Genomic DNA, 27,031 nt, shown 5'->3' on the forward strand with positions numbered 1-27,031 from the left:
TCCAGTGTCGACGGTGAAGAAACGAACGTATTATCCAGTAGGGCCACACGTTATATGATCACGGCAATGAAGGAGGCTTTGCATATCTCTGATACTGCAAGTACCACAAAAAGGGGTATTATGTGGGGTGTGAAAAAACTACCGATAGTTTTTCCTGAATCAGAGGAACTGAATGAAGTGTGTGATGAAGCGTGGGTTACCCCAGATAGAAAACTGCTAATTTCAAAGAAGTTATTGGCATTATACCCTTTCCCGCCAGAGGTTAGGGCGCGCTGGGAAACACCTCCTAGGGTGGATAAGGCGCTCACACGCTTATCAAAGCAAGTGGCGTTACCGTCTCCTGATACGGCCGCCCTCAAGGATCCAGCTGATAGGAGGCTGGAGAATACATTAAAAAGTATATACACACATACGGGTGTTATACTGAGACCAGCAATCGCCTCAGCCTGGATGTGCAGTGCTGGCGTGGCTTGGTCGGAGTCACTGTCTGAAAATATTGATACCCTGGATAGGGACAGTATTTTACTGACTATAGAGCAGTTAAAGGATGCATTTCTTTATATGCGAGATGCACAGAGAGATATTTGCACTCTGGCATCAAGAGTAAGTGCGATGTCCATATCTGCCAGAAGAAGTTTATGGACGCGCCAGTGGTCAGGTGATGCGGATTCCAAACGATATATGGAAGTATTGCCGTATAAGGGGGAGGAATTATTTGGGGTCGGTCTATCGGATCTGGTGGCCACGGCAACGGCCGGAAAATCCACCTTTTTACCCCAGGTCACCTCCCAGCAGAAAAAGCCGCAGGCTTTTCAGCCACAGTCCTTTCGTTCCTATAAGAACAAACGAGCAAAAGGACATTCCTATTTGCCCCGAGGCAAAGGAAAGGGTAAGAGACTGCAACAAGCAGCTCCTTCCCAGGAGCAGAAGCCCTCCCCGGCTTCTACAAAGGCGTCAGCATGACGCTGGGACCTTACAAGCAGACTCAGGGGCGGTGGGGGGTCGCCTCAAACATTTCAGCGCACAGTGGGCTCACTCGCAGGTGGACCCCTGGATCCTGCAGGTAGTATCTCAGGGTTACAGGTTGGAATTCGAGAAGTCCCCTCCTCGCCGTTTCCTAAAGTCTGCTTTGCCAACGTCTCCCTCCGACAGGGCGACGGTATTGGAGGCCATTCACAAGCTGTATTCTCAGCAGGTGATAGTCAAGGTACCCCTCCTACAACAGGGACAGGGGTATTACTCCACGCTATTTGTGGTACCGAAGCCGGACGGCTCGGTAAGACCGATTCTAAATCTAAAATCTCTGAACCTGTACATACAAAAATTCAAGTTCAAGATGGAGTCACTCAGAGCAGTGATAGCGAATCTGGAAGAAGGGGATTTTATGGTGTCCTTGGACATCAAGGATGCTTACCTTCATGTTCCAATTTGTCCTTCACACCAAGGGTACCTCAGGTTCGTGGTCCAAAACTGTCATTATCAGTTTCAGACGCTGCCGTTTGGATTGTCCACGGCACCCCGGGTCTTTACCAAGGTAATGGCCGAAATGATGATCCTTCTTCGAAGAGAAGGCGTCTTAATTATCCCTTACTTGGACGATCTCCTGATAAGGGCAAGATCCAGAGAACAGCTGGAGGTCGGAGTAGCACTAACCCAAGTAGTGCTCCAACAACACGGGTGGATTCTGAATTTTCCAAAATCCCAACTGATCCCGACGACACGTCTGTTGTTCCTAGGGATGATTCTGGACACTGTTCAGAAAAAGGTATTTCTTCCGGAGGAGAAAGCCAGGGAGTTATCCGATCTAGTCAGGAACCTCCTAAAACCAGGAAAAGTATCTGTGCATCAATGCACAAGAGTTCTGGGAAAAATGGTAGCTTCTTACGAAGCGATTCCATTCGGCAGATTCCATGCAATCAAGCCTGGAGACGTCTCTTCACATAAATATACTGGAGCTAAAAGCAATTTACAATGCTCTAAGCCTGGCAAAACCTCTGCTTCAGGGTCAGCCGGTGTTGATTCAGTCGGACAACATCACGGCAGTCGCCCACGTAAACAGACAGGGCGGCACAACAAGCAGGAGGGCAATGGCAGAAGCTGCAAGGATTCTCCGCTGGGCAGAAAATCATGTGTTAGCACTGTCAGCTGTGTTCATCCCGGGAGTGGACAACTGGGAAGCAGACTTCCTCAGCAGACACGATCTGCACCCGGGAGAGTGGGGACTTCATCCAGAAGTCTTCCACATGATTGTGGTCCATTGGGAAAGACCAATGGTGGACATGATGGCGTTCCGCCTCAACAAAAAACTGGACAGGTATTGCGCCAGGTCAAGAGACCCTCAGGCAATAGCTGTAGACGCTCTGGTAACACCATGGGTGTACCAGTCAGTGTATGTGTTTCCTCCTCTGCCTCTCATACCAAAAGTACTGAGAATTATACGGCAAAGGGGAGTAAGAACGATACTCGTGGCTCCGGATTGGCCAAGAAGAACTTGGTACCCGGAACTTCAGGAGATGCTCACGGAAGATCCGTGGCCTCTACCTCTAAGACGGGACCTGCTTCAGCAGGGACCGTGTCTATTCCAAGACTTACCGCGGCTGCGTTTGACGGCATGGCGGTTGAACGCCGAATCCTAAGGGAAAAAGGCATTCCGGAAGAGGTCATCCCTACCCTGGTAAAAGCCAGGAAGGAGGTGACTGCACAACATTATCACCGCATTTGGAGAAAATATGTTGCGTGGTGTGAGGCCAGGAAGGCCCCGACGGAGGAATTTCAACTGGGTCGATTCCTACATTTCCTGCAAACAGGATTGTCTATGGGCCTCAAATTAGGGTCCATTAAGGTTCAAATTTCGGCCCTGTCGATTTTCTTCCAGAAAGAATTGGCTTCAGTTCCTGAAGTCCAGACTTTTGTAAAAGGAGTACTACATATACAGCCCCCGGTTGTGCCCCCAGTGGCACCGTGGGACCTTAATGTAGTTTTGGATTTTCTCAAATCCCATTGGTTTGAGCCACTCAAATCGGTGGATTTGAAATATCTTACATGGAAAGTAACCATGCTACTGGCCCTGGCTTCAGCCAGGAGAGTGTCAGAATTGGCGGCTTTATCGTATAAAAGCCCATATCTGATTTTCCATTCGGACAGGGCAGAACTGCGGACGCGTCCTCACTTTCTGCCTAAGGTGGTTTCAGCGTTTCACCTGAACCAGCCTATTGTGGTGCCTGCGGCTACTAGCGATTTGGAGGATTCCAAGTTGCTGGACGTTGTCAGAGCATTGAAAATATATATTTCAAGGACGGCTGGAGTCAGAAAATCTGACTCGCTGTTTATACTGTATGCACCCAACAAGCTGGGTGCTCCTGCTTCTAAGCAGACGATTGCTCGTTGGATTTGTAGCACAATTCAACTTGCACATTCTGTGGCAGGCCTGCCACAGCCTAAATCTGTCAAGGCCCATTCCACAAGGAAGGTGGGCTCATCTTGGGCGGCTGCCCGAGGGGTCTCGGCATTACAACTCTGCCGAGCAGCTACGTGGTCAGGGGAGAACACGTTTGTAAAATTCTACAAATTTGATACCCTGGCTAAGGAGGACCTGGAGTTCTCTCATTCGGTGCTGCAGAGTCATCCGCACTCTCCCGCCCGTTTGGGAGCTTTGGTATAATCCCCATGGTCCTGACGGAGTCCCAGCATCCACTAGGACGTCAGAGAAAATAAGATTTTACTTACCGATAAATCTATTTCTCGTAGTCCGTAGTGGATGCTGGGCGCCCATCCCAAGTGCGGATTGTCTGCAATACTTGTACATAGTTATTGTTACAAAAAAATCAGGTTGTTATTGTTGTGAGCCGTCTGTTCAGAGGCTCCTACGTTTGTCATACTGTTAACTGGGTTCAGATCACAAGTTGTACGGTGTGATTGGTGTGGCTGGTATGAGTCTTACCCGGGATTCAAAATCCTTCCTTATTGTGTACGCTCGTCCGGGCACAGTATCCTAACTGAGGCTTGGAGGAGGGTCATAGGGGGAGGAGCCAGTACACACCACCTAGTGGTCAAACTTTTAAATTTTGTGCCCTGTCTCCTGCGGAGCCGCTATTCCCCATGGTCCTGACGGAGTCCCAGCATCCACTACGGACTACGAGAAATAGATTTATCGGTAAGTAAAATCTTATTATTTATGTTATACAGGGTGGGCCATAAGCGTGGAAATACCCTTATAAAAATTAAATGAGTAAGGAAATATTAATCCAGTGTTTACACACATGATATGGGAGTGGGGGTAAATATTTTACAGTAACTGATCTGTATAGCTGCCATCTTGAAGGCGGTCATCTTGAATGCAACTTTTTTTTTTTAATTGTTAAGGTTGTCATGTGACATCTATACCGATGCAGAATTTCGTAAGAAAAACAATGGTGTTCTTTAATGTATCTCCTCTATTCATGCTCGAGTTTTAACTGTGTTTTCTTTTGTAGCTACAGTGGGCGAGGCTCAAATCTTATGTTGCTGACAGCCACTAGATGGTGCCCAAACACAGGCGGCGTCTGCATTTCGTCTCGCACCGTACCGAGCTTGGTGAGCTGAAATGTGTGAAAAGTGACCCGTTTAAACACCCAAACGGCACTTTCTGCGATCGCGCCTAGCACTTTGGTCGAATTTAGCCACTTTACGTGGCTAAACCCGACCTCTGTGGGCGGAGTAACGGGTCACAATTAAATATCGTCACCGTAATCTCCTGTCACTTTATCGCCCCTGATCTCCTGTCTAATCAAATTAATTCCGCCCTTTATGTTAAAACAAAGAACACCATTGTTTTTTTATGAAATTCTGCATCTGTTTGGATATGTCGCATTCATTCTCGAGTTTTAACATAAAGGGCAGAATTCATTTGAGTATCGCACTCGATCTCCTGTTTAAAGTGACTTGATTTCGCGGGGGTGGTGATACTCTATTGTGTCCTGTGATCGCACCCATAGAAGTCTAAACCCGACCAAAGTGCTAGTCCTGATCGCAAAAAGTTCCATTTGGGCACCCAAACGGGTCACTTTACTCCTGGGGGATGCAAGCTGAAATGCAGACCCCGGCAGCCATCACTCCCGAACAGAGCTACAATTGAATAGCTTTGTTTAGGCGCCATCTAATGGCTGTTGGCAGGATAAGATTTGAATATCGCCTACTTTACCTACAAAAGAAAACTTAGTTAAAACTGGAGCATGAATAAAGATACAGTAAAACGAAGAACACCATTGTTTTTCTGCATCTATTTGGATATGTCACATGACTACCTTCCCAATTAAAAAAATTAATTGCATCCAAGCTATACTGGTGACTTACCCTAAAAAGTCGTCCCCACCCCCCACTCCCATATCATGTGTAGACACTGGATTATTATTTCCTTACGCGTTTCCTTTTTATAAGGGTGTTTTCACACACATGGACCAACCTGTGTTATATTTACTATTTAGCATTTGATGTTACAGCGGTATGTAGTTGGCTTGTCGACACCCAGAATGTTGACAGGCACTATCCCATATTGCTGGTATTGGGAGATCAACAAGTGTGCAGATCATTTCACGTGCACCAGCATACTACTGTTTTGATCTTCTAAGACAGGCATTCCCAACTTCGGTCTCCATACTTGAGCACAGGTGACCTAAATAGTACCTCAGTTATTTTGATTTATCCTTCTGTGCTGAAGCCTGGATATCACTAAAACCTGCACTGTTAGTGTGCCTTGAGGACCGAGGTTGGGAATTCCTGTTCTAAGACGTATGTCTCGCTCTTACAATGCACAACTTCCTGTGTTCCCAGGTCTACGTGTGACAGTGCTTCTCACATTGTTATTGATGGTTGTTGGTGCGGGCCTGCGATCTGTTCCTGTATCTGATTTATGGGTCAGAAGAAGGTACGTTAGTTTACAGTGTTAGAAGGAAATAGTACACCCCTTTCTCCAAAGTTTAGTTGCTACGTATAAAAAAAATACGTGTGTAAAAAAAAAAAAACTGCCAAATTCTATTTTTTTTTTCTTTTTAATTAAAATGCTGTCGTATTTGTAATGAAAGTGAGAGATAATATTCTGCTGCATGTATCCTTTCTATCCATTTTGTAATAGCTTTCCCTGTTCTTGCTGACTGACCGTGTATATGGCAAATTCCAAGTTTTGCTGTTGATTTGTTAAAGGTGGTATAGAGTATTGCATTGGGGAATGCAATGTAGTGTACTGTAGTACTCCATTTGTGTGTTTTTATTTTCAGACTCATTCACGGGGGACAGTTTCTAAATGGATTAGCAGGACCAACTGCAATGACCGCTGCTCCATTCCTTTCTACAACGTGGTTCTCTCCAAATGAGCGCGCTACGGCAACTGCTATTGCATCCATGCTTAATTACCTAGGTGGAGCCTTTGCATTTTTGGTTGGACCGTTAGTGGTTCCAGCCCCAAATGGTACCTCCGGCAATCTCCTATTTAATGAGCACACCGGGTCAATAAAGGACCGGATTGAAGCGGTGATGTATGCTGGTAATTATCTGCTTATCGTGTTTTTTCTTTTCTTTTCAAATATTTATAATTTTGCACTGTTTAAGATTAAATTAACTGTTGCTATTGTCCAGCATCATGCTAGTAGTAAAAAAAAAATATGATGGCCCCTGAAACATTTAACCCTGGTGGGACCTGTCCCTTTACAGTGGAGGCAGCCATTCCTTGGACTCAGATAATAGTCATGAGTATGTAGCCAATTTTTAAGGAATGGATGTGCTATAAAGTAATGTGATTTTGTTGGTCCCTAATGAATGCTTCCATCCCACAAAATGACTGAATCCTTTGTACATGGATAACTTAATTACTAATACAATTACAGTGCCAACCTAATCATCTATACCTCAATTCAGTATGACGTAGTTACATCACAGAGGCATGGGGAACTATAGGTAGTCGTTACTTCAGTGACACCACTAGTTCAAACTAAAATAAGATGCTGAATTCTCTGGGATGTCTGTGCATCACAAAAATTTACTGAATCCTTAATATAAAGGGGACAGGTGTGCACAAGCCAAGTTATTAAGTGTTAAATTCCGCCATCCAGACGCTCATTGTAAAGTATCTCCTCTTAACAGCTTTTCTCTTACGTCCTAGAGGATGCTGGGGTCCACATTAGTACCATGGGGTATAGACGGGTCCACTAGGAGCCACTGGCACTTTAAGAGTTTAATAGTGTGGGCTGGCTCCTCTCTCTATGCCCCTCCTACCAGACTCCGTTTAGAAAATGTGCCCGGAGGAGCCGGTCACAGCTAGGGGAGCTCCATAGGAGTTTTTCTGGTTTTATTATTTTTCTTAGCGTTAGGCACAGGGAGGCTGCTGTAGTATTCACTCTAGGAATTTTTTAGGGCAGGGTGCTGGCCTTGGGGAGGGCACATTTTTGATTCGGGAGGGCACATTTTTGATTCTGGAGGGCACATTTTAATTTAGAAGGGCAAAATTATGTACATACTGTAATATGTATGCAGGTGTATTAAACTGGCAGCACATTGTATCTTATAAACCATCCTGGGACACCTTCGCTTCAATCTGACAGCACATTTTAAGTTAAATGTGCTGTCAGATTGAAGCGAAGGTGTCCCAGAATGGTTTATATAACATTCATGTGCTGCCAGTTTATTTATTAAGTGTCTCAATAGGGTTTATATAGTTCATTAAACTATATAAACTCTATTGAGACACTTCAGAATATATCAGGGCCGTTTAGAAACTGGGAGCTCTCCAGGGTAAACAAGCAGGGGATATCCTCTCACATCTGAAGCCTAATAGGTTACATCAGTTATTAGATTGTATAAAGGGTGTATGATTTCCCAATGCTATCATAATGTTTTCTGCAGCTACAGATACATTGCCAAAAACTGTATGGCCATTAGGAAAAAAAAAATAAACAGTCACCATTGTCTCCAGTAGAAGAAACCAGCAGTTTGTTAGGACTTAGATCTCTTACACATTAATTTGTAATTCATAGGTAATGTGTCACAATAAGATTAGTTGAGTGCTGCCAGATTAAAACTAAAGGGGCACCAGGCGACCTATATACAGTAGGATAAATAGCGTAGTGTGGCAGCACTAGTCTTATATGATGATTGTGTGTCAATACAACTTACTGGGGCTGATGCTGCAGGAGTGATCGCACTGGTGTCCCCCCTCACACATCGCGGAACTGGATCCTACCCGGCATCCTCTTATGTAGGGTCATGTACACAGAGGAGGGCTGGGTTTGCCTCGGCGGGAGAGGCAAACCCAGCCCTCCTCATCTCACCAGCAGCCTACAGTATTGCAGAGAGCTGTGAGCGCAACAAGCCTGAAGCAGCGGCGGGAGGAGTGACAGTGCGGCTGGGAGGAGTGGCAGCGTGGCGGAGAGGAGTGACAGATGCGGCGGGGAGGAGTGACAGCGCGGCGGAGAGGAGTGACAGATGCGGCGGGGAGGAGTGACAGCACGGCGGAGAGGAGTGACAGATGCGGCAGGGAGGAGTGATAGCGCGGCGGAGAGGAGTGACAGATGCGGCAGGGAGGAGTGATAGCGCGGCGGAGAGGAGTGACAGATGCGGCGGGGAGGAGTGACAGCACGGCTCGGCGCGGCAGTCCTTTACTAATTAGCAGGGCGGGCACAAACAGGCAGGGCGCGTTTCTGACACTCAGAAAAGGGGCAGGGCGCAGCGCCCCGCAAAAGGAAGCTAGAGTGAACACTATGCTGGCAACAGCCTCCCTGCTTCGTGGGACTTAGGGGGGGGGGGGGGGGGGGGGGAGTAGTGTCCAACCCTGAGAGCTTAATGGTTGCTATCTCCGCTGACAAGACATTGAGTTCCTGAGGGTGATGATCGTTAGCCGCCCGAGGCGACTGCTCACTCCCTTGGCATGCCGCCACCCCCTAACAGAAAATTCTGGTGGCGAGTGAGTCACCGGCGACCCGACAAGTGGGGAGCCGGTGTGAATGGCGGCAGCAGGGTAGGAGCGCAGTACTAACTGCGCTCCGGAGAGCTCAGCGGTACACAGTGCGGCGCTATGAGGGGCGCCCTGAGCCAGGGCGAATACCCTACACTTGTCACTCAAGGCTGTCAGGGACCTCGGTAATGCTGCTAGCCCATACCTCAGGCCAATATAAAGAATTGAAAGCGGAAAGACTCGCCATGTTCAAGGGGCGGAGCTTCTCAGAGCGGACCCAGCGGCTTCCAGCGCCATTTTCTCCCTGCAGATACACCTACAGCGACGCTGACAAGGAGTGCTGTCCATCCACACGACTCCAGCTGTCCTGTGCGGTCCAGGGGGTTGTAGAAGGGGAGGCTGTAAATTACTGTGTAGTCTTTTAAGGGTACACAGTCAGCGCCAGTTATTTGGTTTATATCTACCTATTGAAGCACTGTGTGTGTGCTGGCTCCAAGCTCTGTGTTTCTCTGAAGGAACTTGGGGGGGGAACCTGTGTCTAACATTTTCCTGTTTGTGTGGGGGTGTATGTTCTCTCACATAGCCATGTCCAGGGACTCTGTGTCTACTGCTGCAGAGGAGGTTTCTTCTCTAGAGGAATCCATTCCATGTACCCAGGAATGTAATGTCTTGTCTCAGGCTTCTATATCTGAGCCAGAATGGCTGACTTCAGTTAAGGGAATGATCTCTCAGATTTCTACTAGGGTGGCTCATACTAAGACTGAAACTCAGGTTTTAAAGAATTATATGGCAGTTTGGTCAGGTTCTGTTCCTATTCCTTCTAAATCCCCTATCATATACCCAAAGAAACGTGCACTTGCACAGATTATGCAAGCCGACACGGATACCGACTCTGACACGGCAGACGGTGATGGGGATGTGCTGAGGGGGGCGGAATCCCTTGCAAAGGGGGTGAGCTCATGATTGAGGCCATTAGGGATCTGTTAAACATTACTGACACACCACCTGAGCAGGTTGAGGAGGCTTACTTCACAGACAATAAGAAAGCCTCGCTAACCTTCCCTGCGTCTAAAGAATGAAATGCTCTGTTTGAAAAATCATGGGAAAACCCAGAGAAAAAATTCCAGATCCCAAAAAGGATTCTGGTTGCTTTTCCCTTCCCTGAGGATGATAGAAAAAAATGGGAAACCCACCCATAGTTGACGCATCTGTCTCCAGACTGTCAAAAAAGGTGGTTTTACCTGTCCCTGGATCTAACTCGTTAAAAGAACTGGCTCAAATCTATATACACTGCTTTAGGAGTGGCGTTACGGCCCACTATTGCCTGTGCATGGATTTCTAAAGCTATAGTAAAGTGGTCAGGCACATTACTACAAGACTTAGATGCAATGGATAGAAGTGACATTGAACTGTTTTTACGTAACATACAGGATTCTGCGGGTTTCATGGTGGAGTCCATGAAGGACCTGGGTACGCTGAATGCAAGGATATCTTCCATGGCTGTCTCAGCTCGCAGGGGCTCTGGCCATGCCAATGGTCGGCAGATGCGGAATCCAGGAGAAGTGTGGAGAACCTACCCTTCACAGGTCAGGCTCTATTTGGGGAGGCGTTGGATGTGTGGATTTCCACAGCAATCGCGGGTAAGTCACCCTTTCTTCCCTCAACTACTCTTCCTACCAAGAAACCCTTTTCTTCATCTACATCGCAGTCCTTTCGGACCGCTAAGACGAAAAAGTCCAAGCCTCCTACCACCTTCTGTAGAGGTGGTCGGGCAAAATCCAAGAAGCCTGCACCTGCAGGTTCCCAGGACCAGAAGCCTGCTTCTGGTTCCTCTAAATCCTCAACATGACGGTGGTCTGTACAGCCTGGAGAACGGGCTGGTGGGGGCGGGACTCAGACGTTTCAGCCACGTCTGGGTGTCGTCCGGTTTGGTTTCCTGGATACAGGATATTGTGTCCCAGGGATACCGACTGGAGTTTCAAAAATTCCCGCCTCACCGATTCTTCCAATCAGGCTTGCCAGCTTTACTGACGGAAAGGGCTATCCTACAGGAAGCCATCCAAAAAATGGAAAGGTCAGCTGCATTGTTCCAGTTCCACCTCATATGCAACACAAGGGTTACTATTCAAAGCTTTTCGTGGTACCGAAATCGGATGGTTCTGTCAGACCAATTTTTAAATTGAAATTGTTAAACCTTTATCTGAGGGAGTTCAAATTCCAAATGGAGTCTCTGAGAGTGGTGATTTCAGGTCAGGAGGAGGGAGATTTTCTGGTATCCCTAGATATCAAGGATGCGTACCTCCACATTCCAATTTGGTCACTGCATCAGGCTTATCTCAGATTTGCACTGTTAGACAATCACTGTCCATTCCAGGCACTGCCATTCGGTCTCTCCACGGCACCGAGGGTGTTCACCAAGGTGATAGCAGAGATGATGATTCTCCTCCGCAGACAGGGAGTGAACAGGGAGGGAGGATTTGCTGATAAAGGCATCGTCAGGGAGAAGTTGTTGCAGTCCATTGTTCTCACGGCTCATCTGCTCAGGGAACATGGTTGGATCCTGAACCTTCCAAAGTCACATTTGGAGCCGACAAAGAGATTGTCTTTCCTGGGGATGATCCTCGACACGGAAGTGCAGAGGGTGTTTCTAGCAGTGGAAAAAGCATTGGTGATACAATCAATGGTCCGGGATGTCTTGAAGCCTACCTGGGTATCGGTTCATCAGTGCATTCGCCTTCTAGGGAAGATGGTTACCTCCTACGAGGCTCCACACTACAGAAGATTTCATGCTCTGTCTTTCCAACTGGATCGCCTAGACAAGTGGTCGGGATCTCACCTACACATGCACCAGCAGATGCGTCTGTCGCCAAAAGCAAGTATTTTCACTCCTCTGGTGGCTGCAAATGGCTCACCTTCTGGGGGGTCCGCGGGTTCGGGGTTCAGAACTGGATCCTTCTAACCACGGATGCAAGTCTAAGGGGTTAGGGCGCAGTCACTCAAGGGGAAACCTTCCAAGGAACGGTGGTCAAGTCTGGAATCCATTCTTCCAATAAACATTCTGGAACTGAGAGCTGTATACAACGGTCTTCTACAAGCGGTACATCTTCTGCAAAATCAGACCATTCAAGTATAGTCGGACAATGTGACGTCAGTGGCCTACATAAACCGACGGGGAGGAACAAAGAGCAGAGCTGCTATGTCAGAAGTAACAAGAATCCTCCTCTGGGCAGAAAAGCACGCAGTGGCACTCTCGGCAATCTTCCTTCTAGGAGTGGACAACTGGGAAGCAGACTTCCTCAGCAGGCACAATCTCCATTCAGGAGAATGGGGCCTCCATCTGGAGGTGTTCACAGAGGTGACCAGTCTTTGGGGCATGCCTCAAATAGATATGATGGCCTCACGTCTCAACAAGAAACTTTTGAGGTACTGTTCCAGGTCGAGAGACCCACAAGCAGTGGCGGTGGATGCCCTAGTAACACCGTGGGTGTTCAAGTCAGTGTATGTGTTCCCTCCACTTCCTCTCATTCCAATAGTTCTAAAACTCCTAAAGAGAACAAGGGTTCAGGCAATTCTCATTGCTCCATACTGGCCAAGGAGAGCTTGGTACGCGGATCTTCTGGACTTACTGCTGGAAGATCCGAGGCCTTTTCTTCTTCGTGAGTATCTTCTGCAACAGGGGCCGTTCGCTTATCAAGACTTACCGCGGCTATGTTTGACGGTATGGAGGTTGAACGCCAGATCTTAGCCGGAAGGGTATTCCGAGCGAGGTTATTCCTAACCTGATACAGGCTAGGAAAGGAGTATCGTCTAAACATTACCATCGCATTTGGAAAAAATGTGTGTCTTGGTGTGAATCCAAGAGGTTTCCTACGGTGGAGTTTCAACTTGGACTGTTTCTCCTCTTCCTGCAAGCAGGTGTAGATATGGGCCTGCATTTGGGATCCATAAAGGTCCAGATTTTGGCTTTATCCATTTTCTTCCAGAAACAATTGGCTGCACTCCCTGAGGTTCAGACTTTTTTTAAAGGGGTTCTGCACATCTAGCCTCCCTTTGTGGCGCCAACTGGACCCTGGGATCTTAACGTGGTGTTGCATTTCCTGCAATCGGATTGGTTTGAGCCTTGACAGGAGGCTGAGGTCAAGTTTCTCACGTGGAAGGCTGTCACTTTGTTGGCCTTAGCTTCTGCTCGACGTGTGTCGGAATTAGGGGCTTTGTCCTGCAAGAGCCCCTACCTAATCTTCCATGAAGATAGAGCTGAGCTCAGGACGCGTCAGCAGTTCCTTCCAAAGGTTGTGTCGGCTTTTCATATCAACCAACCTATTGTGGTACCAGTAGCTACTGACTCCTCAATTACATCAAAGTCCTTGGATGTTGTGAGGGCTTTGAAGATCTATGTGAAGAGGACTGCTTGTCACAGAAAATCGGACTCTTTGTTTGTCCTGTATGATCCCAAGAAACTTGGGTGTCCTGCTTCTAAGCAGTCGATTTCTCGCTGGATCAGGTTCACTATTCAGCACGCATATTCTACGGCAGGATTGCCGTGCCAAAAATCTATTAAGGCCCACTCTACTCGTAAGGTGGGTTCTTCCTGGGCGCTGCCCGGGGGATCTCGGCTTTACAACTTTGCAGAGCGGCTACTTGGTCAGGGTCGAACATGTTTACTAAGTTCTACAAGTTCGATACTTTGCCTCTGAGGACCTGAAGTTTGGTCAATCAGTTCTGCAGGAGCCTTCGCGCTCTCCCTCCCGTTCTGGGAGCTTTGGTACATCCCCATGGTACTAATGTGGACCCCAGCATCCTCTAGGACGTAAGAGAAAATAGGATTTTAATAGAGGATGCTGGGGTCCATATTAGTACCATGGGGTATAGGCGGGTCCACCAGGAGCCATTGGCACTTTAAGCGTTTAATAGTGTGGGCTGGCTCCTCCCTCTATGCCCCTCCTACCAGACTCTGTTTAGAAAATGTGCTCGGAGTAGCCGGTCACAGCTAGGGGAGCTCTACAGAGCTTCTCTAGTAAAAGTTTTTTTTAGAGTTTGTTATTTTACAGGGAGGCTGCTGGCAACAGCCTCCCTGCATCGAATCGGAAGACAAATGGGTCTTTTCAATCTATGCTTAATCTTAAAATGCTGAACAAATACGGTTGGAACCTAGGTTGCACTGCAATCGTTATGTTCCTTATGCTTGGCATAGAGCCAGGGGATTAAGGCTACCCATGGATCTACAGGATGCTTACCTTCATGTTCTATATCACTGTCCATCAGTGTTATTTAAGGGTTTGCTATCTTCCAACAGCATTTTTAGTTTTAGGCCTTACCCTTGAGATTAGCCTGAGTATTTAACAAGAATATGAAGGTGAGCACATCTTATCTCCACTAGCAGGGGTTAAGAAATTTATCATACCTAGACAATCTTTAATCCTGGCATGCAGGGATTGCTTTTACGACTTCTGCAACAGACAATAACCTGTATGCAGAGGCACAAGTGATTCAATAATGGGCCAGAAGTGTCTCCAGTTCCGTCCTAATGGATGATTCACTTAGGAGCTTTACTGGATCAGGTCTGCAGGAAGTAATTTTTACCTGGCAACAAAATATCCAGGATGTAGTCTAGGATTCAAGTTTTTTGTTGCACAGTCAAATGGATACATTCACGCAACAAGGCAGATGATGGGTTTGATGGTATCTACATCAACAGAGTGAGGTATGCACAATTCCACTCTCTCTGCAGCAACTGAATTTTACCAAATAGAATCTACAGTCACACCATACTAAATGTGCCCAATCTCGATATGCGTTTGTATTATTTAGCTGCCCAGCTTGTACAACTCTGTGAGTGGGTTGCCCCGGGGGATTATGGGAACCTCCCAGTGGCTCTTTTGGATAAAGCTGGCCTATTGTTTTCTCCGTTGCAGTTTCTACTAGCACGTACTTCATTGTCCTCTCTTCCCCCGTTGTTACAACAGGCTTGTAGAGTATGGCTGGCGGCTGAAAAATTAATGGGAGATTCCACAATAGACCCCTGTTTTCCGCTCTGGAACAATGTGTTTTTCTGAACTTTATGGTTTGGAGGGCAGTACTGGCTGGACCTCTTTTGGGGTGTCTGCCTTGGGGCACCTCTATCAGGATGGAGTTCTCCATAGTTTCAATCATTTATCTACTACATATGCCATCCCTAGACATTTCTTTTTTTCGGTATTTACAGCTCCGGCATGCACTGACGACGCAGTGGCAGGGCTCTGCTCCACAACACTCTGAATCCCCTGTTCATAGAATAATCCGTACATTGCCTTTTGTAAAAGGGTCTCGGTTCTCTACTCCTCCCTCCTCTCCTTCTCTGGTTCGGATGGGCTGAGCGCCCTCCGGGCTACGTGGGTACTAGATTTGGGTGCAATTGCTGATGAAGATTGGGACCATATCCTGGCCTCCCCGCGTGCGGCCTTGGTGAGTGCTAGATTCCAGCAGATACAGCTGTATCTCCTACATAGGGTCTACTGGACTCCCTGTGGTTTGTTTAAGTTTGGGGGCTCGGTTTCCGATAACTGTCTGAAATGTGCTGCTCCAGCTGCTGGGTTCTGGCACTTGCTTTGGCAGTGCCCGCGGGTGCATGCCTTCTGGGAAGATATCTCGACCTCTGTGAGTCACACAGGTATACGGATTCCATTGATGACGCTGCGTATATGTATATTTGGCCTTGATTTGCAGGGATCCCTCCCACTTCATTCCTGCTTTAACATTGGCCAGAGTATGTATTGCCCTTAACTGGATGGCTCATGCCCCTCCGTCGTCTGCTGAGTGGATTGCCCTGGTGAATATTACTCTCTCTTATGAGCGTTTTATGTATACTAAACGTAACTGTCCACAGAAATTTGATAAGATATGGGGCTCCTGGAGGAACTCTCGGCACTTTATTGATCCTCAGTCTTAAATTCAGTGTGACTACATTGTTTGCAGCGTTGCGTTGTTCCTGACGCAGACCAGCCTACCTCCCACATCCCTCAGTGCGTAATATTCGATTTTCACAATTTTTCCTCCATATCCATTTTCTTTTTTTTTCTTTTTTTTTAGTTACTCAGATAACTGGTATTGATATATCTCTTTTATTTACTGGGGATATGACATCTTTACTGCATCGATGCTGGCTGTTTTGTTTAAAAACCTCTATTTACTATGCCTACAGATTGTATTGGTACTGGATGGACATGCGCCTGATATATGGCTATGTCTCTGCCATGCAATATGGCTACATTCTGATATGGAAATATGAAGAGCACAAATATAGTTCTGCAACTGTTTATTTGAATGTTTTGTATTGTTTAATGTTGTATTGTTCTTGAAAAGCAGTAAAAAAAACCACTTGATTAAAAAAAAAAAAAAATGTTCCCAATCTAATTTGGATTGTGGAGGATGGGCAGTGTTGGCCAGGTTGGTACTTGGAGGAACCACCGGGGAATACAAGGTGCTGTAGGTAATTATGGACTGCATTACATAATGGAAACAGAATGGTACTTACGATAAAAGTAAGAAGGTCTTCAGACTGGTAGAAACAGGCATCCCAACTGGACAAAGGGAAATCTTTTCGATATCAGATTAGGAATATTCTGACACTGAGGAACAATATCAGGAAGGTTGTGTTCCCAAAGAAGTAGTTTGTATGCTGTTAAAGGTTGAAACCTTGGGCCACATATAGGACACCGGTGTAGGCACAGGAGAGTCTTCAAGGAAAACCAGTCCAGTGCCGGGCAGACTATGCGCGTACCTCAACATTAGGAAGGAACTCGGAGCCGAAAAGCAATGAAAGAGAGCACATACTAAGATGGGCAGAACTTCATCGTTCAACCGTGTCCGCTATTTTCATTCCAGGAGCCCTAAACGGGGAAGCGGACTTTTCTCAATTTGACACACCATTCAGGGAAATGAATGGGCTCTACACCCGGAGGGTTCCGGATTTTGGTGAACTAGAGGTATTTGCCAGAGATATATCTCATGGAGTTTTTTCGGAACAACAAAGTGCTCACATAGGGGTCAAGAACAATGGATCCCAGAGTGATCTTTGTGGATGTCTTATCGGTGAAATATGACTTTCTTCTGGTTTATATGTTTCTCCAATCACCCTATTACTCAGGGTGGTGAGAAGACTAAACAGGAAAACCAACAGAAAATGGCAATGGATACTCCATTTCTGCCCCAATATCCAGACCTACTGACGCAGGGTCCTTGTTATCACAGACATCTGGATCTACTGTCTTTGATAGCATGGCCTTGAAACATTTATCCTGAAGGTAATAGGATATTTGCGAGAGGTGATTTAAACAGAGTTCAGAGTAAGGAAACCTTCCTTAGCTCGCCTTTATCACCACGAATGAATAAATCTTTAAAGGTGGCTTCCTTAGAAAAGCAAGGGTCGGCATTGACTGACTGTAGGGTTCCAAAACTAAATAATCAACTTACAGAATGTGCGTACTGTTTTCCAGGTCATGCGGCACATTCAGCCTCTGATTATTCCTCCTACAGTACCGTGGGACTTGTGTTAGTCCTGAAAGCCCTTCAAGTTGCCCATTTTGATCATTTGTTAAAATTAATCATAAATGTTTTTCTACTGACTAATAGTGTCAATTAGAAGAATATCAGGCTTAGGGGCATAGTCATGTTGTTCCCCATTTCTGATCTTTTTATCCACCTAAACCAGCTCTCAGAATTAGATCTGGGTATTTTTCCAGGGTGATGACTAAGTTCCACCTTTAACAAGGAAATTGTTGTCCCGGTTTTTCAGTTTCCAGTCCTCGCTGCGGGAGATGCATCACTAAACGTGATCCTTGTATAAGGGATCTACGCGGATTATACCAGTGCCATCAGGAAAAAAGATTCTTCATTCTCTATGATTTCACAAGAGAAGATGGCCGGCTGGTAAGCAGATGCTGGCAAGATAGCTTCAGATGACTATTTCGGAAGCATATTCTCTAACCTGATCTCCCTATTCTGGCTAATGTCTCTGTTCATTCTATCCGTAAGGTAGATCCTTTTTGGGCAGCACAAGGTGGTGCCTAAATAGAACAGGTATGTAAGGCGGCCATATGGTCTTCCGTTTACACATTCAATAAGACATTATGCTTTGGAAACCTTTGCCTCTCACAATGCTGAAGTCGGGCAAAGGATCCCACCCTGACGCACTTGATTTGAGGATCCTTTTTACTCACTAACCTCTTCCTACTTGTACGGAAGGGTGTGCATGTGTGTTCTTCTCGCCTGATTAGGGTTCTACATGATGCTCCTGCCTTCTGCTTTGGAATACAACTGATTTGCCTGAGCCAGAGGGCAGGGATGTATGGACGGGCCCGTTGCATTCTGGGAGGCCAGAAAGCTTTTGATCGATTGGTGCCAATCCGCTGACGCTCCATCATATCCCATTGTTATCCTGTGGAACCTGTGGACTTAGGAGAAATACCGTTATCAACTGTTATTTATTAAGGAATCAACGCAAAATGTGCACACCTAAGGTAACTTTTCCTCCTGAATCCAAAAATCCAAACCAAATTACTTTATCTGCCTTGCATTTTGAGTTACGGCAAAAATAGACGTTTTTCGAAAATACTTTGAAAACGCTAGGTTCAATCAACATTAGATATCCCAAATTTTTTTAGGTGCTTAACAAAGGTATACATTATTACCACACAAAAAATCAGCATGGCACTCTGTTTCATAGTGGATAACAAAAAAAAAATCATGAAGTGGATGTTCAATTACTGTTGTACCGCATACACAATTAACACAAGAAACCATCAAATTTAAAAACTTAAACATGACTTGAGATATGCATGTGAAATAGTTGTCTTAACTAAAAAAAATCGTAAAATCTGAGATGGGTGGTAAACATTTCATCTTTTTATATATATATATATATATATATATATATATATATATATATATATATATATATATATATATATATATATATTTATTTTTCTTTTTCATCCACTAGGGGTCACTGGAGTACTCTTGGGATATGGACGGCTTCCACCGGAAGAAGGCACTGAATAAATTAATTTTGAGACTACTCCTCCCCTCCATATCCTCGAGCACCTCAGTGTTTTTTCTGTGCTCGACACAGTTAGAAGGCATAGTGGAGTTCGTCCACAAGTCTTGGAATTTTTTTTCTAAGTTTATTTTTATTTTTTTCTTAAATGATTGCCACATCCTTTCCCCCCTTCTGAGAGGCGTGGGTCTGGGATAGTGGAAGCTGCTGAGAGCAGCTGTGAGTGTCGGACCTCTCTGTAAAGAGCTCCCTCACACCACGTGCTGGCTGCCTGCAAGAAGCTGGACGGAGCTTGAATGAAAAGCCCCGTCATAGACCTTGTTACTGTCCAGGTATGTTGAGAGGGGCGGTCAGCTTACGCTGCCGCCCCACTGTTGAGTGATTGTATTGGGGACTGAGCGCATTATCACGCTAGGGTTAGATGGAGGACCAGCGCCGCATCCTAGATACATTGCCGCTGCCCGGAGCACGTGTGCATAGGCCGCTTCACGGCTCTATGCAGTGCGCTCTCTGCTCCCGCGGACCGCCGCTCCCAGCACATCAGCAGCTGATGGTTCCCCGCTGCCTGGCTACACAGGTATAGGCCGCTCTACGGCTCCATGCTGTGTGTTATCCTACGGCCCGGAGCGCGTATGCATAGGCCGCCCCACGGCTCTATGCAGTACGCTCTCTGCTCCCGCTCACCGCCGCTCCCAGCGCCGCAGCAGCCGATGGTTCCCCGCTGCCTGTCTACACAGGAATAGGCCGCTCCACGGCTCTATGCTGTGTGTGTTCTGGACCTGGAGCGCGTGTGCATAGGCCGCTCCACGGCTCTATGCAGTACGCTCTCTGCTCCCGCTGACCGCCGCTCCCAGCGCCGCTGCAGCCGATGAGTTCCCCGCTGCAGCCGATGAGTTCCCCGCTGCCTTGGCTACGCAGGTATAGGCCGCTCACACGGCTCTATGCGGTGTGTCCCACGGTGCCTCCGACCCGCTGCTGTACACGGGGTCGTGGGGGTGGGGGGGAGACACATTAGCAGTATTAAGCTTTAAAGGAGAATTTGGTATTAACATACTTAATGTTTCTCCTGTCTGTTCCAGGATTCCTATATTACATCTCTACTTAAGAGGGGTATTAGGGGAATTTGGGGATCAGTTTTCTTTTTGCTGGCGTGCACTGCACTTGCCTGATAATATACAAAGAACCTTAGTGTTATTACTGAGTCGTGCAAACTGTGTGTAGTTTGTATTGTCTGTCTTCATAATGAGTAAGACACCAGCAAAATCTAAGAAACAATTTTCCTGTCATGTCTGTAAAAGTGTGTTGCCTGATGGATCCACCACATGTACAGTATGTGTTATTAATACAGCTACAAATACGATTTCCACTCCAGAATTAAAGCCAGGTTCGTCTCCGGACCCTCCATGGGCTATGCTTGCAAATGTATTAGTTGGTTTGCAATCAGAGTTGGCCGCCTCTCGTGAAGAGAGGGAGGCGGCAAGATCTGAGTTTAAAATGAGACCGTTTGAGTTACCAGAGGAGTCTCAATCTGGTCAAAGGTCCACCTTTGGTGGAAAGAATAAGGTTCCTTTTCCTAATAATTTGCCAGTTTCTGCGATGCTAGACCTCACTGAACATGAGTATGAGGAGGGCGAAATAGACCAACAGTCAGATAGTGACGATTTTGACAGCCCAGGCATTGATAATCTCATCAGAGCAGTGCGTCAGTCGCTGGAGTTTACGGAAACTGAGGAGCCCCTGACGAACGATGAGGTAGTCTTTACTAAACGACAGAGATCTCCGATGTGTTTTCCTGTTTCGGAATCTCTTAATAAAATGTTACTGGAAACACGGAAGAATCCGGATAAACGGTTTTCTATACCTCGTAGATTTAAATCGAGTTACCCGTTTCCAGAGTCCATGACAGCTACATGGGAGAACCCACCATTGGTGGATTCGTCCGTATCTAAACTTACAAGGAAGTTAACCATACCAGTACCAACTGCTACTACGCTTAAAGACCCTGCAGATCGTAAAATAGAATCTATGCTAAAGTCCATGTATACAGCAGCAGGAGTGTTGCTGAGACCTGGGTTGGTTGGCATTTGGGTTACTAAAGCATTAATGGTATGGATAAAAGAGCTCAAGTCGGCTCTACAGGATGACCATCTTATACTTCTCGCGGATCAAATCTGGGAAGCTGCTGAATATCTATGTACAGCTTCTACTGACGTCTGTCAGCTTACTTCTCGCCTTTCTTCATCGCTAGTCACAGCACGACGAGCACTTTGGCTACGTTCTTGGCAAGCGGAGGCGGAGGTTAAAAAAGGTATAGAGGCATTGCCTTACGATGGCGAGAAGCTTTTCGGTCCCGAATTGGACAGATGGATTTCTGAGGCTACAGGAGGAAAGTCTGTGTTTCTTCCATCGCCTACAACTGTACCTAAACGGAAATATTCTGGTCCGGCGTTCAAATCCTTTAGAACTCAGCCCTTTCGTGGGCGGGGCACAGGAGCGGTCACGCTTGGTAGAAGAGGTCGGGGACGTGGTGCCCGACAATCCAATGCACGTCGTCAAGACGCTAAGACCACTAACAAGCCAGTGGCATGACGGGCTCCCAGCCCATCTCGGATCTCCAATTGTGGGAGCACGCCTTCAGAGCTTTCAGGGGGCGTGGCTTCAGACGTCCACAGATGGGTGGATCCGCAATTTAGTGTTAGAGGGTTACAAAATAGAGTTCGATTGTCTTCCGTCAGGGAGATTTTTCACGACAGGACTGCCTGTGTCGGACGACAAGAAAGCAGTTCTGCAGGTGGCCATTCAGTCTCTGCTGAATGCTGCAGTCGTGATTCCGGTCCCTGTGCAGGAACAGGGGCAGGGTTATTATTCCAGTCTGTTTGTGGTACCAAAACCAGATGGCTCAGTCAGGCCAATATTGAACCTAAAGGGTCTCAATCAATACGTCACTTACTACAGATTCAAGATGGAATCTCTCAGGTCAGTAATTGCAGGTTTAGAGCCACAGGAATTCATGATTGTGCTGGATCTCAAAGATGCGTACTTACACATTCCGATTTGGCCACCTCATCAGAGTTTCTTAAGGTTTGCAATAAGGCGAGACCACTACCAGTTTCAGGCTCTGCCGTTTGGCCTCTCATCAGCGCCTCGGGTATTCACCAAGGTGATGTCCGTGATGATAGCTCATCTCAGGTCCCTAGGAGTAATAATTGTTCCGTATTTGGACGATCTACTCATCAAGGCTCCGTCTCAACAGATGCTTCTCCAGCATGCGTTGCTAACGTACAATGTACTAGTTCAGCACGGTTGGATAGTCAGTTTCAAGAAATCACAGCTAATTCCGTCTCAACGACTTCAATTCCTAGGGATGATTTTCGATACAGTAAATCAAAAAATTTACCTACCACAACAAAAAGTACAGGTCATTCGTCATCTGGTACAATTAGTGCTCAAGCCACGCACAGTCTCAGTACATTTGTGCATTCGCCTTTTAGGCACAATGGTGGCGGCTTTCGAAGCACTTCAGTTCGGAAGATTTCACTCACGTCCGTTTCAACTGGAGGTGCTAGCACAGTGGTCGGGCTCACATCTGCAGATTCACCACAGGGTGAGATTGTCGCCACAGGTCAGGGTGTCTCTTCTCTGGTGGCTAAAGATACACAATCTATCTGCAGGGAGACGGTTCGGCGTCGGGAATTGGATAATTCTTTCAACAGACGCGAGTCTCAGAGGTTGGGGAGCTGTAGTTCAGAGTTATCGGCTCCAGGGCCTCTGGGCAGATCACGAGAGATTGCTATCTATAAATGTCCTGGAACTCCGGGCGATTTACAATGCGCTAAGACAAGCAGTGCACATGTTTCGGTTTCAGACTGTTCAGGTGCAGTCAGACAATGCGACGGCGGTCGCATACATAAACAAACAGGGAGGAACGAGAAGCCGCATGGCAATGCGGGAAGTAGCTCGGATCCTCAGATGGGCCGAATATCACCAGGTGATATTGTCGGCAGTGTTCATTCCGGGAGTGGACAACTGGGAGGCAGATTTTCTCAGTCGTCGGGATTTTCATCCAGGAGAGTGGGCATTAAATCCAGAAGTGTTTCAGATGTTGATCCAGAGGTGGGGTTACCCTCAGGTGGATCTGATGGCATCCCGCCACAATCATCAGGTGTCACGATATGTGTCCAGAACGAGAGATCCAAAGGCAGTGGCGGTGGATGCTCTCACAGCCGCGTGGCCGTACAGCCTCGTGTATCTGTTTCCACCGTTTCCGCTGCTCCCGCTGTTGCTAAAACGGATCAAGAGAGGGTCCGTCACAGTCATACTAATAGCGCCTCATTGGCCTCGGAGAACTTGGTTCTCGGATCTCCTCGGACTACTCGCAGACGATCCTTGGCCACTCCCACTACGTCCGGACCTGTTACAACAGGGTCCGTTCCTTTACCCCGATTTAGCGCAGCTGCGTTTGACGGGGTGGCTGTTGAAAAAGCCATCTTGAGAAGAGAGGGCATTCCTGAGTCTGTTATTCCAACCATGATACGAGCTAGGAAGCCGGTTACGGCAGCTCATTATTACAGAATCTGGCGTACTTATATAGGTTGGTGTGAAGCTCGGAGGTTTCCGACATCATCTTTTAAATTATCCCGTTTTTTGTTATTTTTACAGATGGGGTTAGATGGAGGACTACGTCTATCCACACTAAAGGTGCAGGTATCGGCATTGTCAATTTACTTTCAAAGGAAATTGGCTTTGTTGCCGTCGGTACATACGTTTCTGCAGGGTGTACTGAGGGTACAGCCTCCATTCATTCCACCTACAGCGCCATGGGACTTGAATCTGGTTTTAGATTTCTTACAGTCCTTTTACTTTGAACCCTTACAACAAGTGGATATTAAATTTCTCACTTGGAAAACGATTTTTCTTTTAGCCTTAGCTTCGGCAAGGCGTGTTTCAGATTTGGGTGCCTTGTCGTGCAAGTCACCGTATTTAGTTTTTCATGATGACAGAGCGGAACTTCGGACGAATCCCGCTTTCCTACCAAAGGTAGTGTCGTCTTTTCACATCAATCAACCAATAGTAGTTCCGGTATTAACAGAAAATTCCGGAACGTTGGATGTGGTTCGCGCATTACGCGTTTATGTATCCCGAACGTCTACAGTTCGTAAGACGGATACGTTGTTTGTTCTCTATGATGCGGCCAAGAGGGGTTGGCCAGCCTCTAAGCAGACCTTATCCAGATGGATTAGACTGACCATACGTCAGGCTTACCTTCATGCTAGGTTACAGCCACCTACATCAGTAACAGCTCATTCCACACGTTCTGTGGGAACGTCATGGGCAGCGAGTCGTGGGGCTTCTACGACACAGCTTTGCCGTGCGGCTACTTGGTCTTCAGTGCACACGTTTGTGCGCTTTTACAAGTTTGATACGTTTGCGGCACCAGCATCTAGCTTTGGCCGCCTGGTGTTACAGGTGCCAAACAGCTCTCCCGCCCACGGGGGAAACTTTGGTACATCCCAAGAGTACTCCAGTGACCCCTAGTGGATGAAAAAGAAAATAGGATTTTGGTACTTACCAGGTAAATCCTTTTCTTTGAATCCATAGGGGGCACTGGACGCCCACCCAGAGCAGTTTACCTGTTTTAGAGTAAGTTCAGTGGTTCTTATGGTAACACACTTTCACGACTGGTTTAAATTTAACAAATGTTAATCAGTTATGGTGTCAACTGTTTTAGTTGTCAGTTACGTTTTGTGTCAACTTTATTGTTGTCCGTGAGGTTATATGTAATTCTCCTTTTGTCAATCTCTCTATCGATCCTGTTCGGCTCAGTAAAAAACACTGAGGTGCTCGAGGATATGGAGGGGAGGAGTAGTCTCAAAATTAATTTATTCAGTGCCTTCTTCCGGTGGAAGCCGTCCATATCCCAAGAGTACTCCAGTGCCCCCTATGGATTCAAAGAAAAGGATTTACCTGGTAAGTACCAAAATCCTATTATTTTACAAAAAAAATATTATAATTTGGGGGGGATGTTTTGATGTGGAATAACCTAATTTTTCACCTAGACCGGACTCTATAAGGGGTAGCTAGAAAAAAAGGTGTTTGATGTTCCAAGGGCCTAATTCAGACCTTATTGCAGCAGCAAATGTGTTAGCTAATGGGCAAAACCAGAGCCGGCCCTAACCATTATGATGCCCTAGGCAAGATTTTGGCTGGTGCCCCTAGCACCACCGCTAGTTCCGCCTCTGACCCTGCACCCTTTTCCCAGCACCAGGCCAAAAAGGTATGTGTTTTTGCTGGCAAGGGGCATGGCCACACAATAGTACCCCCAATTCAACTTATGCCTCACAGTAGTGCAACTTTATTCACAATTTATCATACGATAGTGTCCCTTATTCACATTACATCACACAGTAGTACCACTTTACCTTATATACGTTACTCCTCACAGTAGTGCCCCTCATTCACATACATTATACTGAATTGCTCCTTATTCACATTACACCACACCATATTGCTCTTTATTCTCATTATACATATTACACCACACTATATTGCTCTTTATTCACATTAGACCACACAGTAGTGCCCTTTCTATACGTTACGCCACACAGTAGAGCACCTTATACACATAATGCCACACATTGGTAATGCATTTATACACATAATGTCCCTTACACATATGCCGCACATTATTAGTGCCCTTGTACACATAATGACACACAGTGCCCCTTACACATATGTTACACATTATTACTGCCCTTATACACATAATGACACATATAGTTCCTGGCGTGAATCATCTGGCAGCTTTGCTAACGTCGGGTGCCTGTTTTTTATGAAAATGCATATTTGCATTGCTATGTGGCAAGGATGCACAAGCAGCTTCCGCTGATTAAAATGATATGCGGCATACCTATATACTGTGCGACTGTGACTGTATCTGCTTACAAAATGCTACATACAGAATATAGGCATGCCGCATATCATTTTAATCAGCAGAAGCTGCTGATGCCCCTAGGCATACCAGATGCCCTAGGCAATTGCCTAGTTTGCCTATGCCTAAGGCCGGCTCTGGGCAAAACCATGTGAACTGCAGGTGGAGCAGATGTAACGTGCAGAGAGAGTTAGATTTGGGTGGGGAGTGTTCAAAATGAAATCTAAATTGCAGTGTAAAAATAAAGCAGCCAGTATTTACCCTGCATAGAAACAATATAGCCCATCTCTTCACATGTTATATCTGCCTCACCTGCAGTGCACATGGTTTTGCCCATTAGCTGACCATGTTCCATGGTCTTCCATGTGTGATATTCCATGTAGCTTTGTTCCACATGGAATATCAAACTCCAATTTAAAAAAAAAAAAAAAAATTACCCTACAGAGACAGGGACAGGTTTTTAGTCTCTTCTATTTGATAAGGAAACCCTCTGGAGATTTCATGACCATTTTAGATCTAACCGATTCATTTAGTGAATACAGTACCGTATGAAAACCCACAGGTCATTTCTGGTATACATAAGGAAAGAAGACTTCTAGCTTCAGTAGATCTAAAAGATACTTACTTCCATGTACCAGTCAGCAGGCAGTATCGGTTATCTGCAATTATTTTTTTTTGTACTTTGCAGACATTTCTAGTTTACATTACTATTGTGAATGTCCTTGGTAATGTTGACAAAACAAACGGGGGGTTTGTTTTGTCAACATTACCAAGGACATTCACAATAGTTCTAGTGACCCATTTAGGGAAACAAGAAAGATCAATTTAGCCATATCTAGATGACATATTGATCTCTGAAAAAGCTAAAGGAATAGTACAAGACAGGTTGGACTGGACTATAGAGTTTCTACAACTACATGGTTGGATCATAATTTTGGGAGAAACGGCAGTTGATACAGACACAACAAATTAAATTCTTAGCAGTGCAAATAGATAACCCAACAAAATTTAATTACACTCTCTGAGGAGCGATGCAATTAAATACAAGAATTAGACATGGTTGTGCAAGTAGGCAGCAACATCCAACTTTGAGCAGGATTGACTCTCCTGGGTATGATGTCATCAACTGTAGTTATAATTCCATTGGCACATG

At 46.2% G+C, this 27,031-nt stretch overlaps 1 protein-coding gene across 2 annotated transcripts in view; it reads left to right on the forward strand.

Moving 5' to 3' along the window:
• Positions 1-27,031, forward strand: part of SLC49A4 (solute carrier family 49 member 4) — a 267,167-nt gene that overhangs the window by 103,542 nt on the left and 136,594 nt on the right. For both annotated transcript variants that reach the window (XM_063934048.1, XM_063934049.1), the window contains exons 2-3: positions 5,809-5,902; positions 6,252-6,517. In XM_063934048.1, coding sequence (XP_063790118.1) covers positions 5,809-5,902; positions 6,252-6,517 — 360 coding nt within the window. The remainder of the gene's footprint in view (positions 1-5,808; positions 5,903-6,251; positions 6,518-27,031) is intronic.

The sequence above is a fragment of the Pseudophryne corroboree genome, chromosome 7 (genome assembly GCF_028390025.1).
Source record: "Pseudophryne corroboree isolate aPseCor3 chromosome 7, aPseCor3.hap2, whole genome shotgun sequence".
Classification (NCBI taxonomy): domain Eukaryota; kingdom Metazoa; phylum Chordata; class Amphibia; order Anura; family Myobatrachidae; genus Pseudophryne; species Pseudophryne corroboree.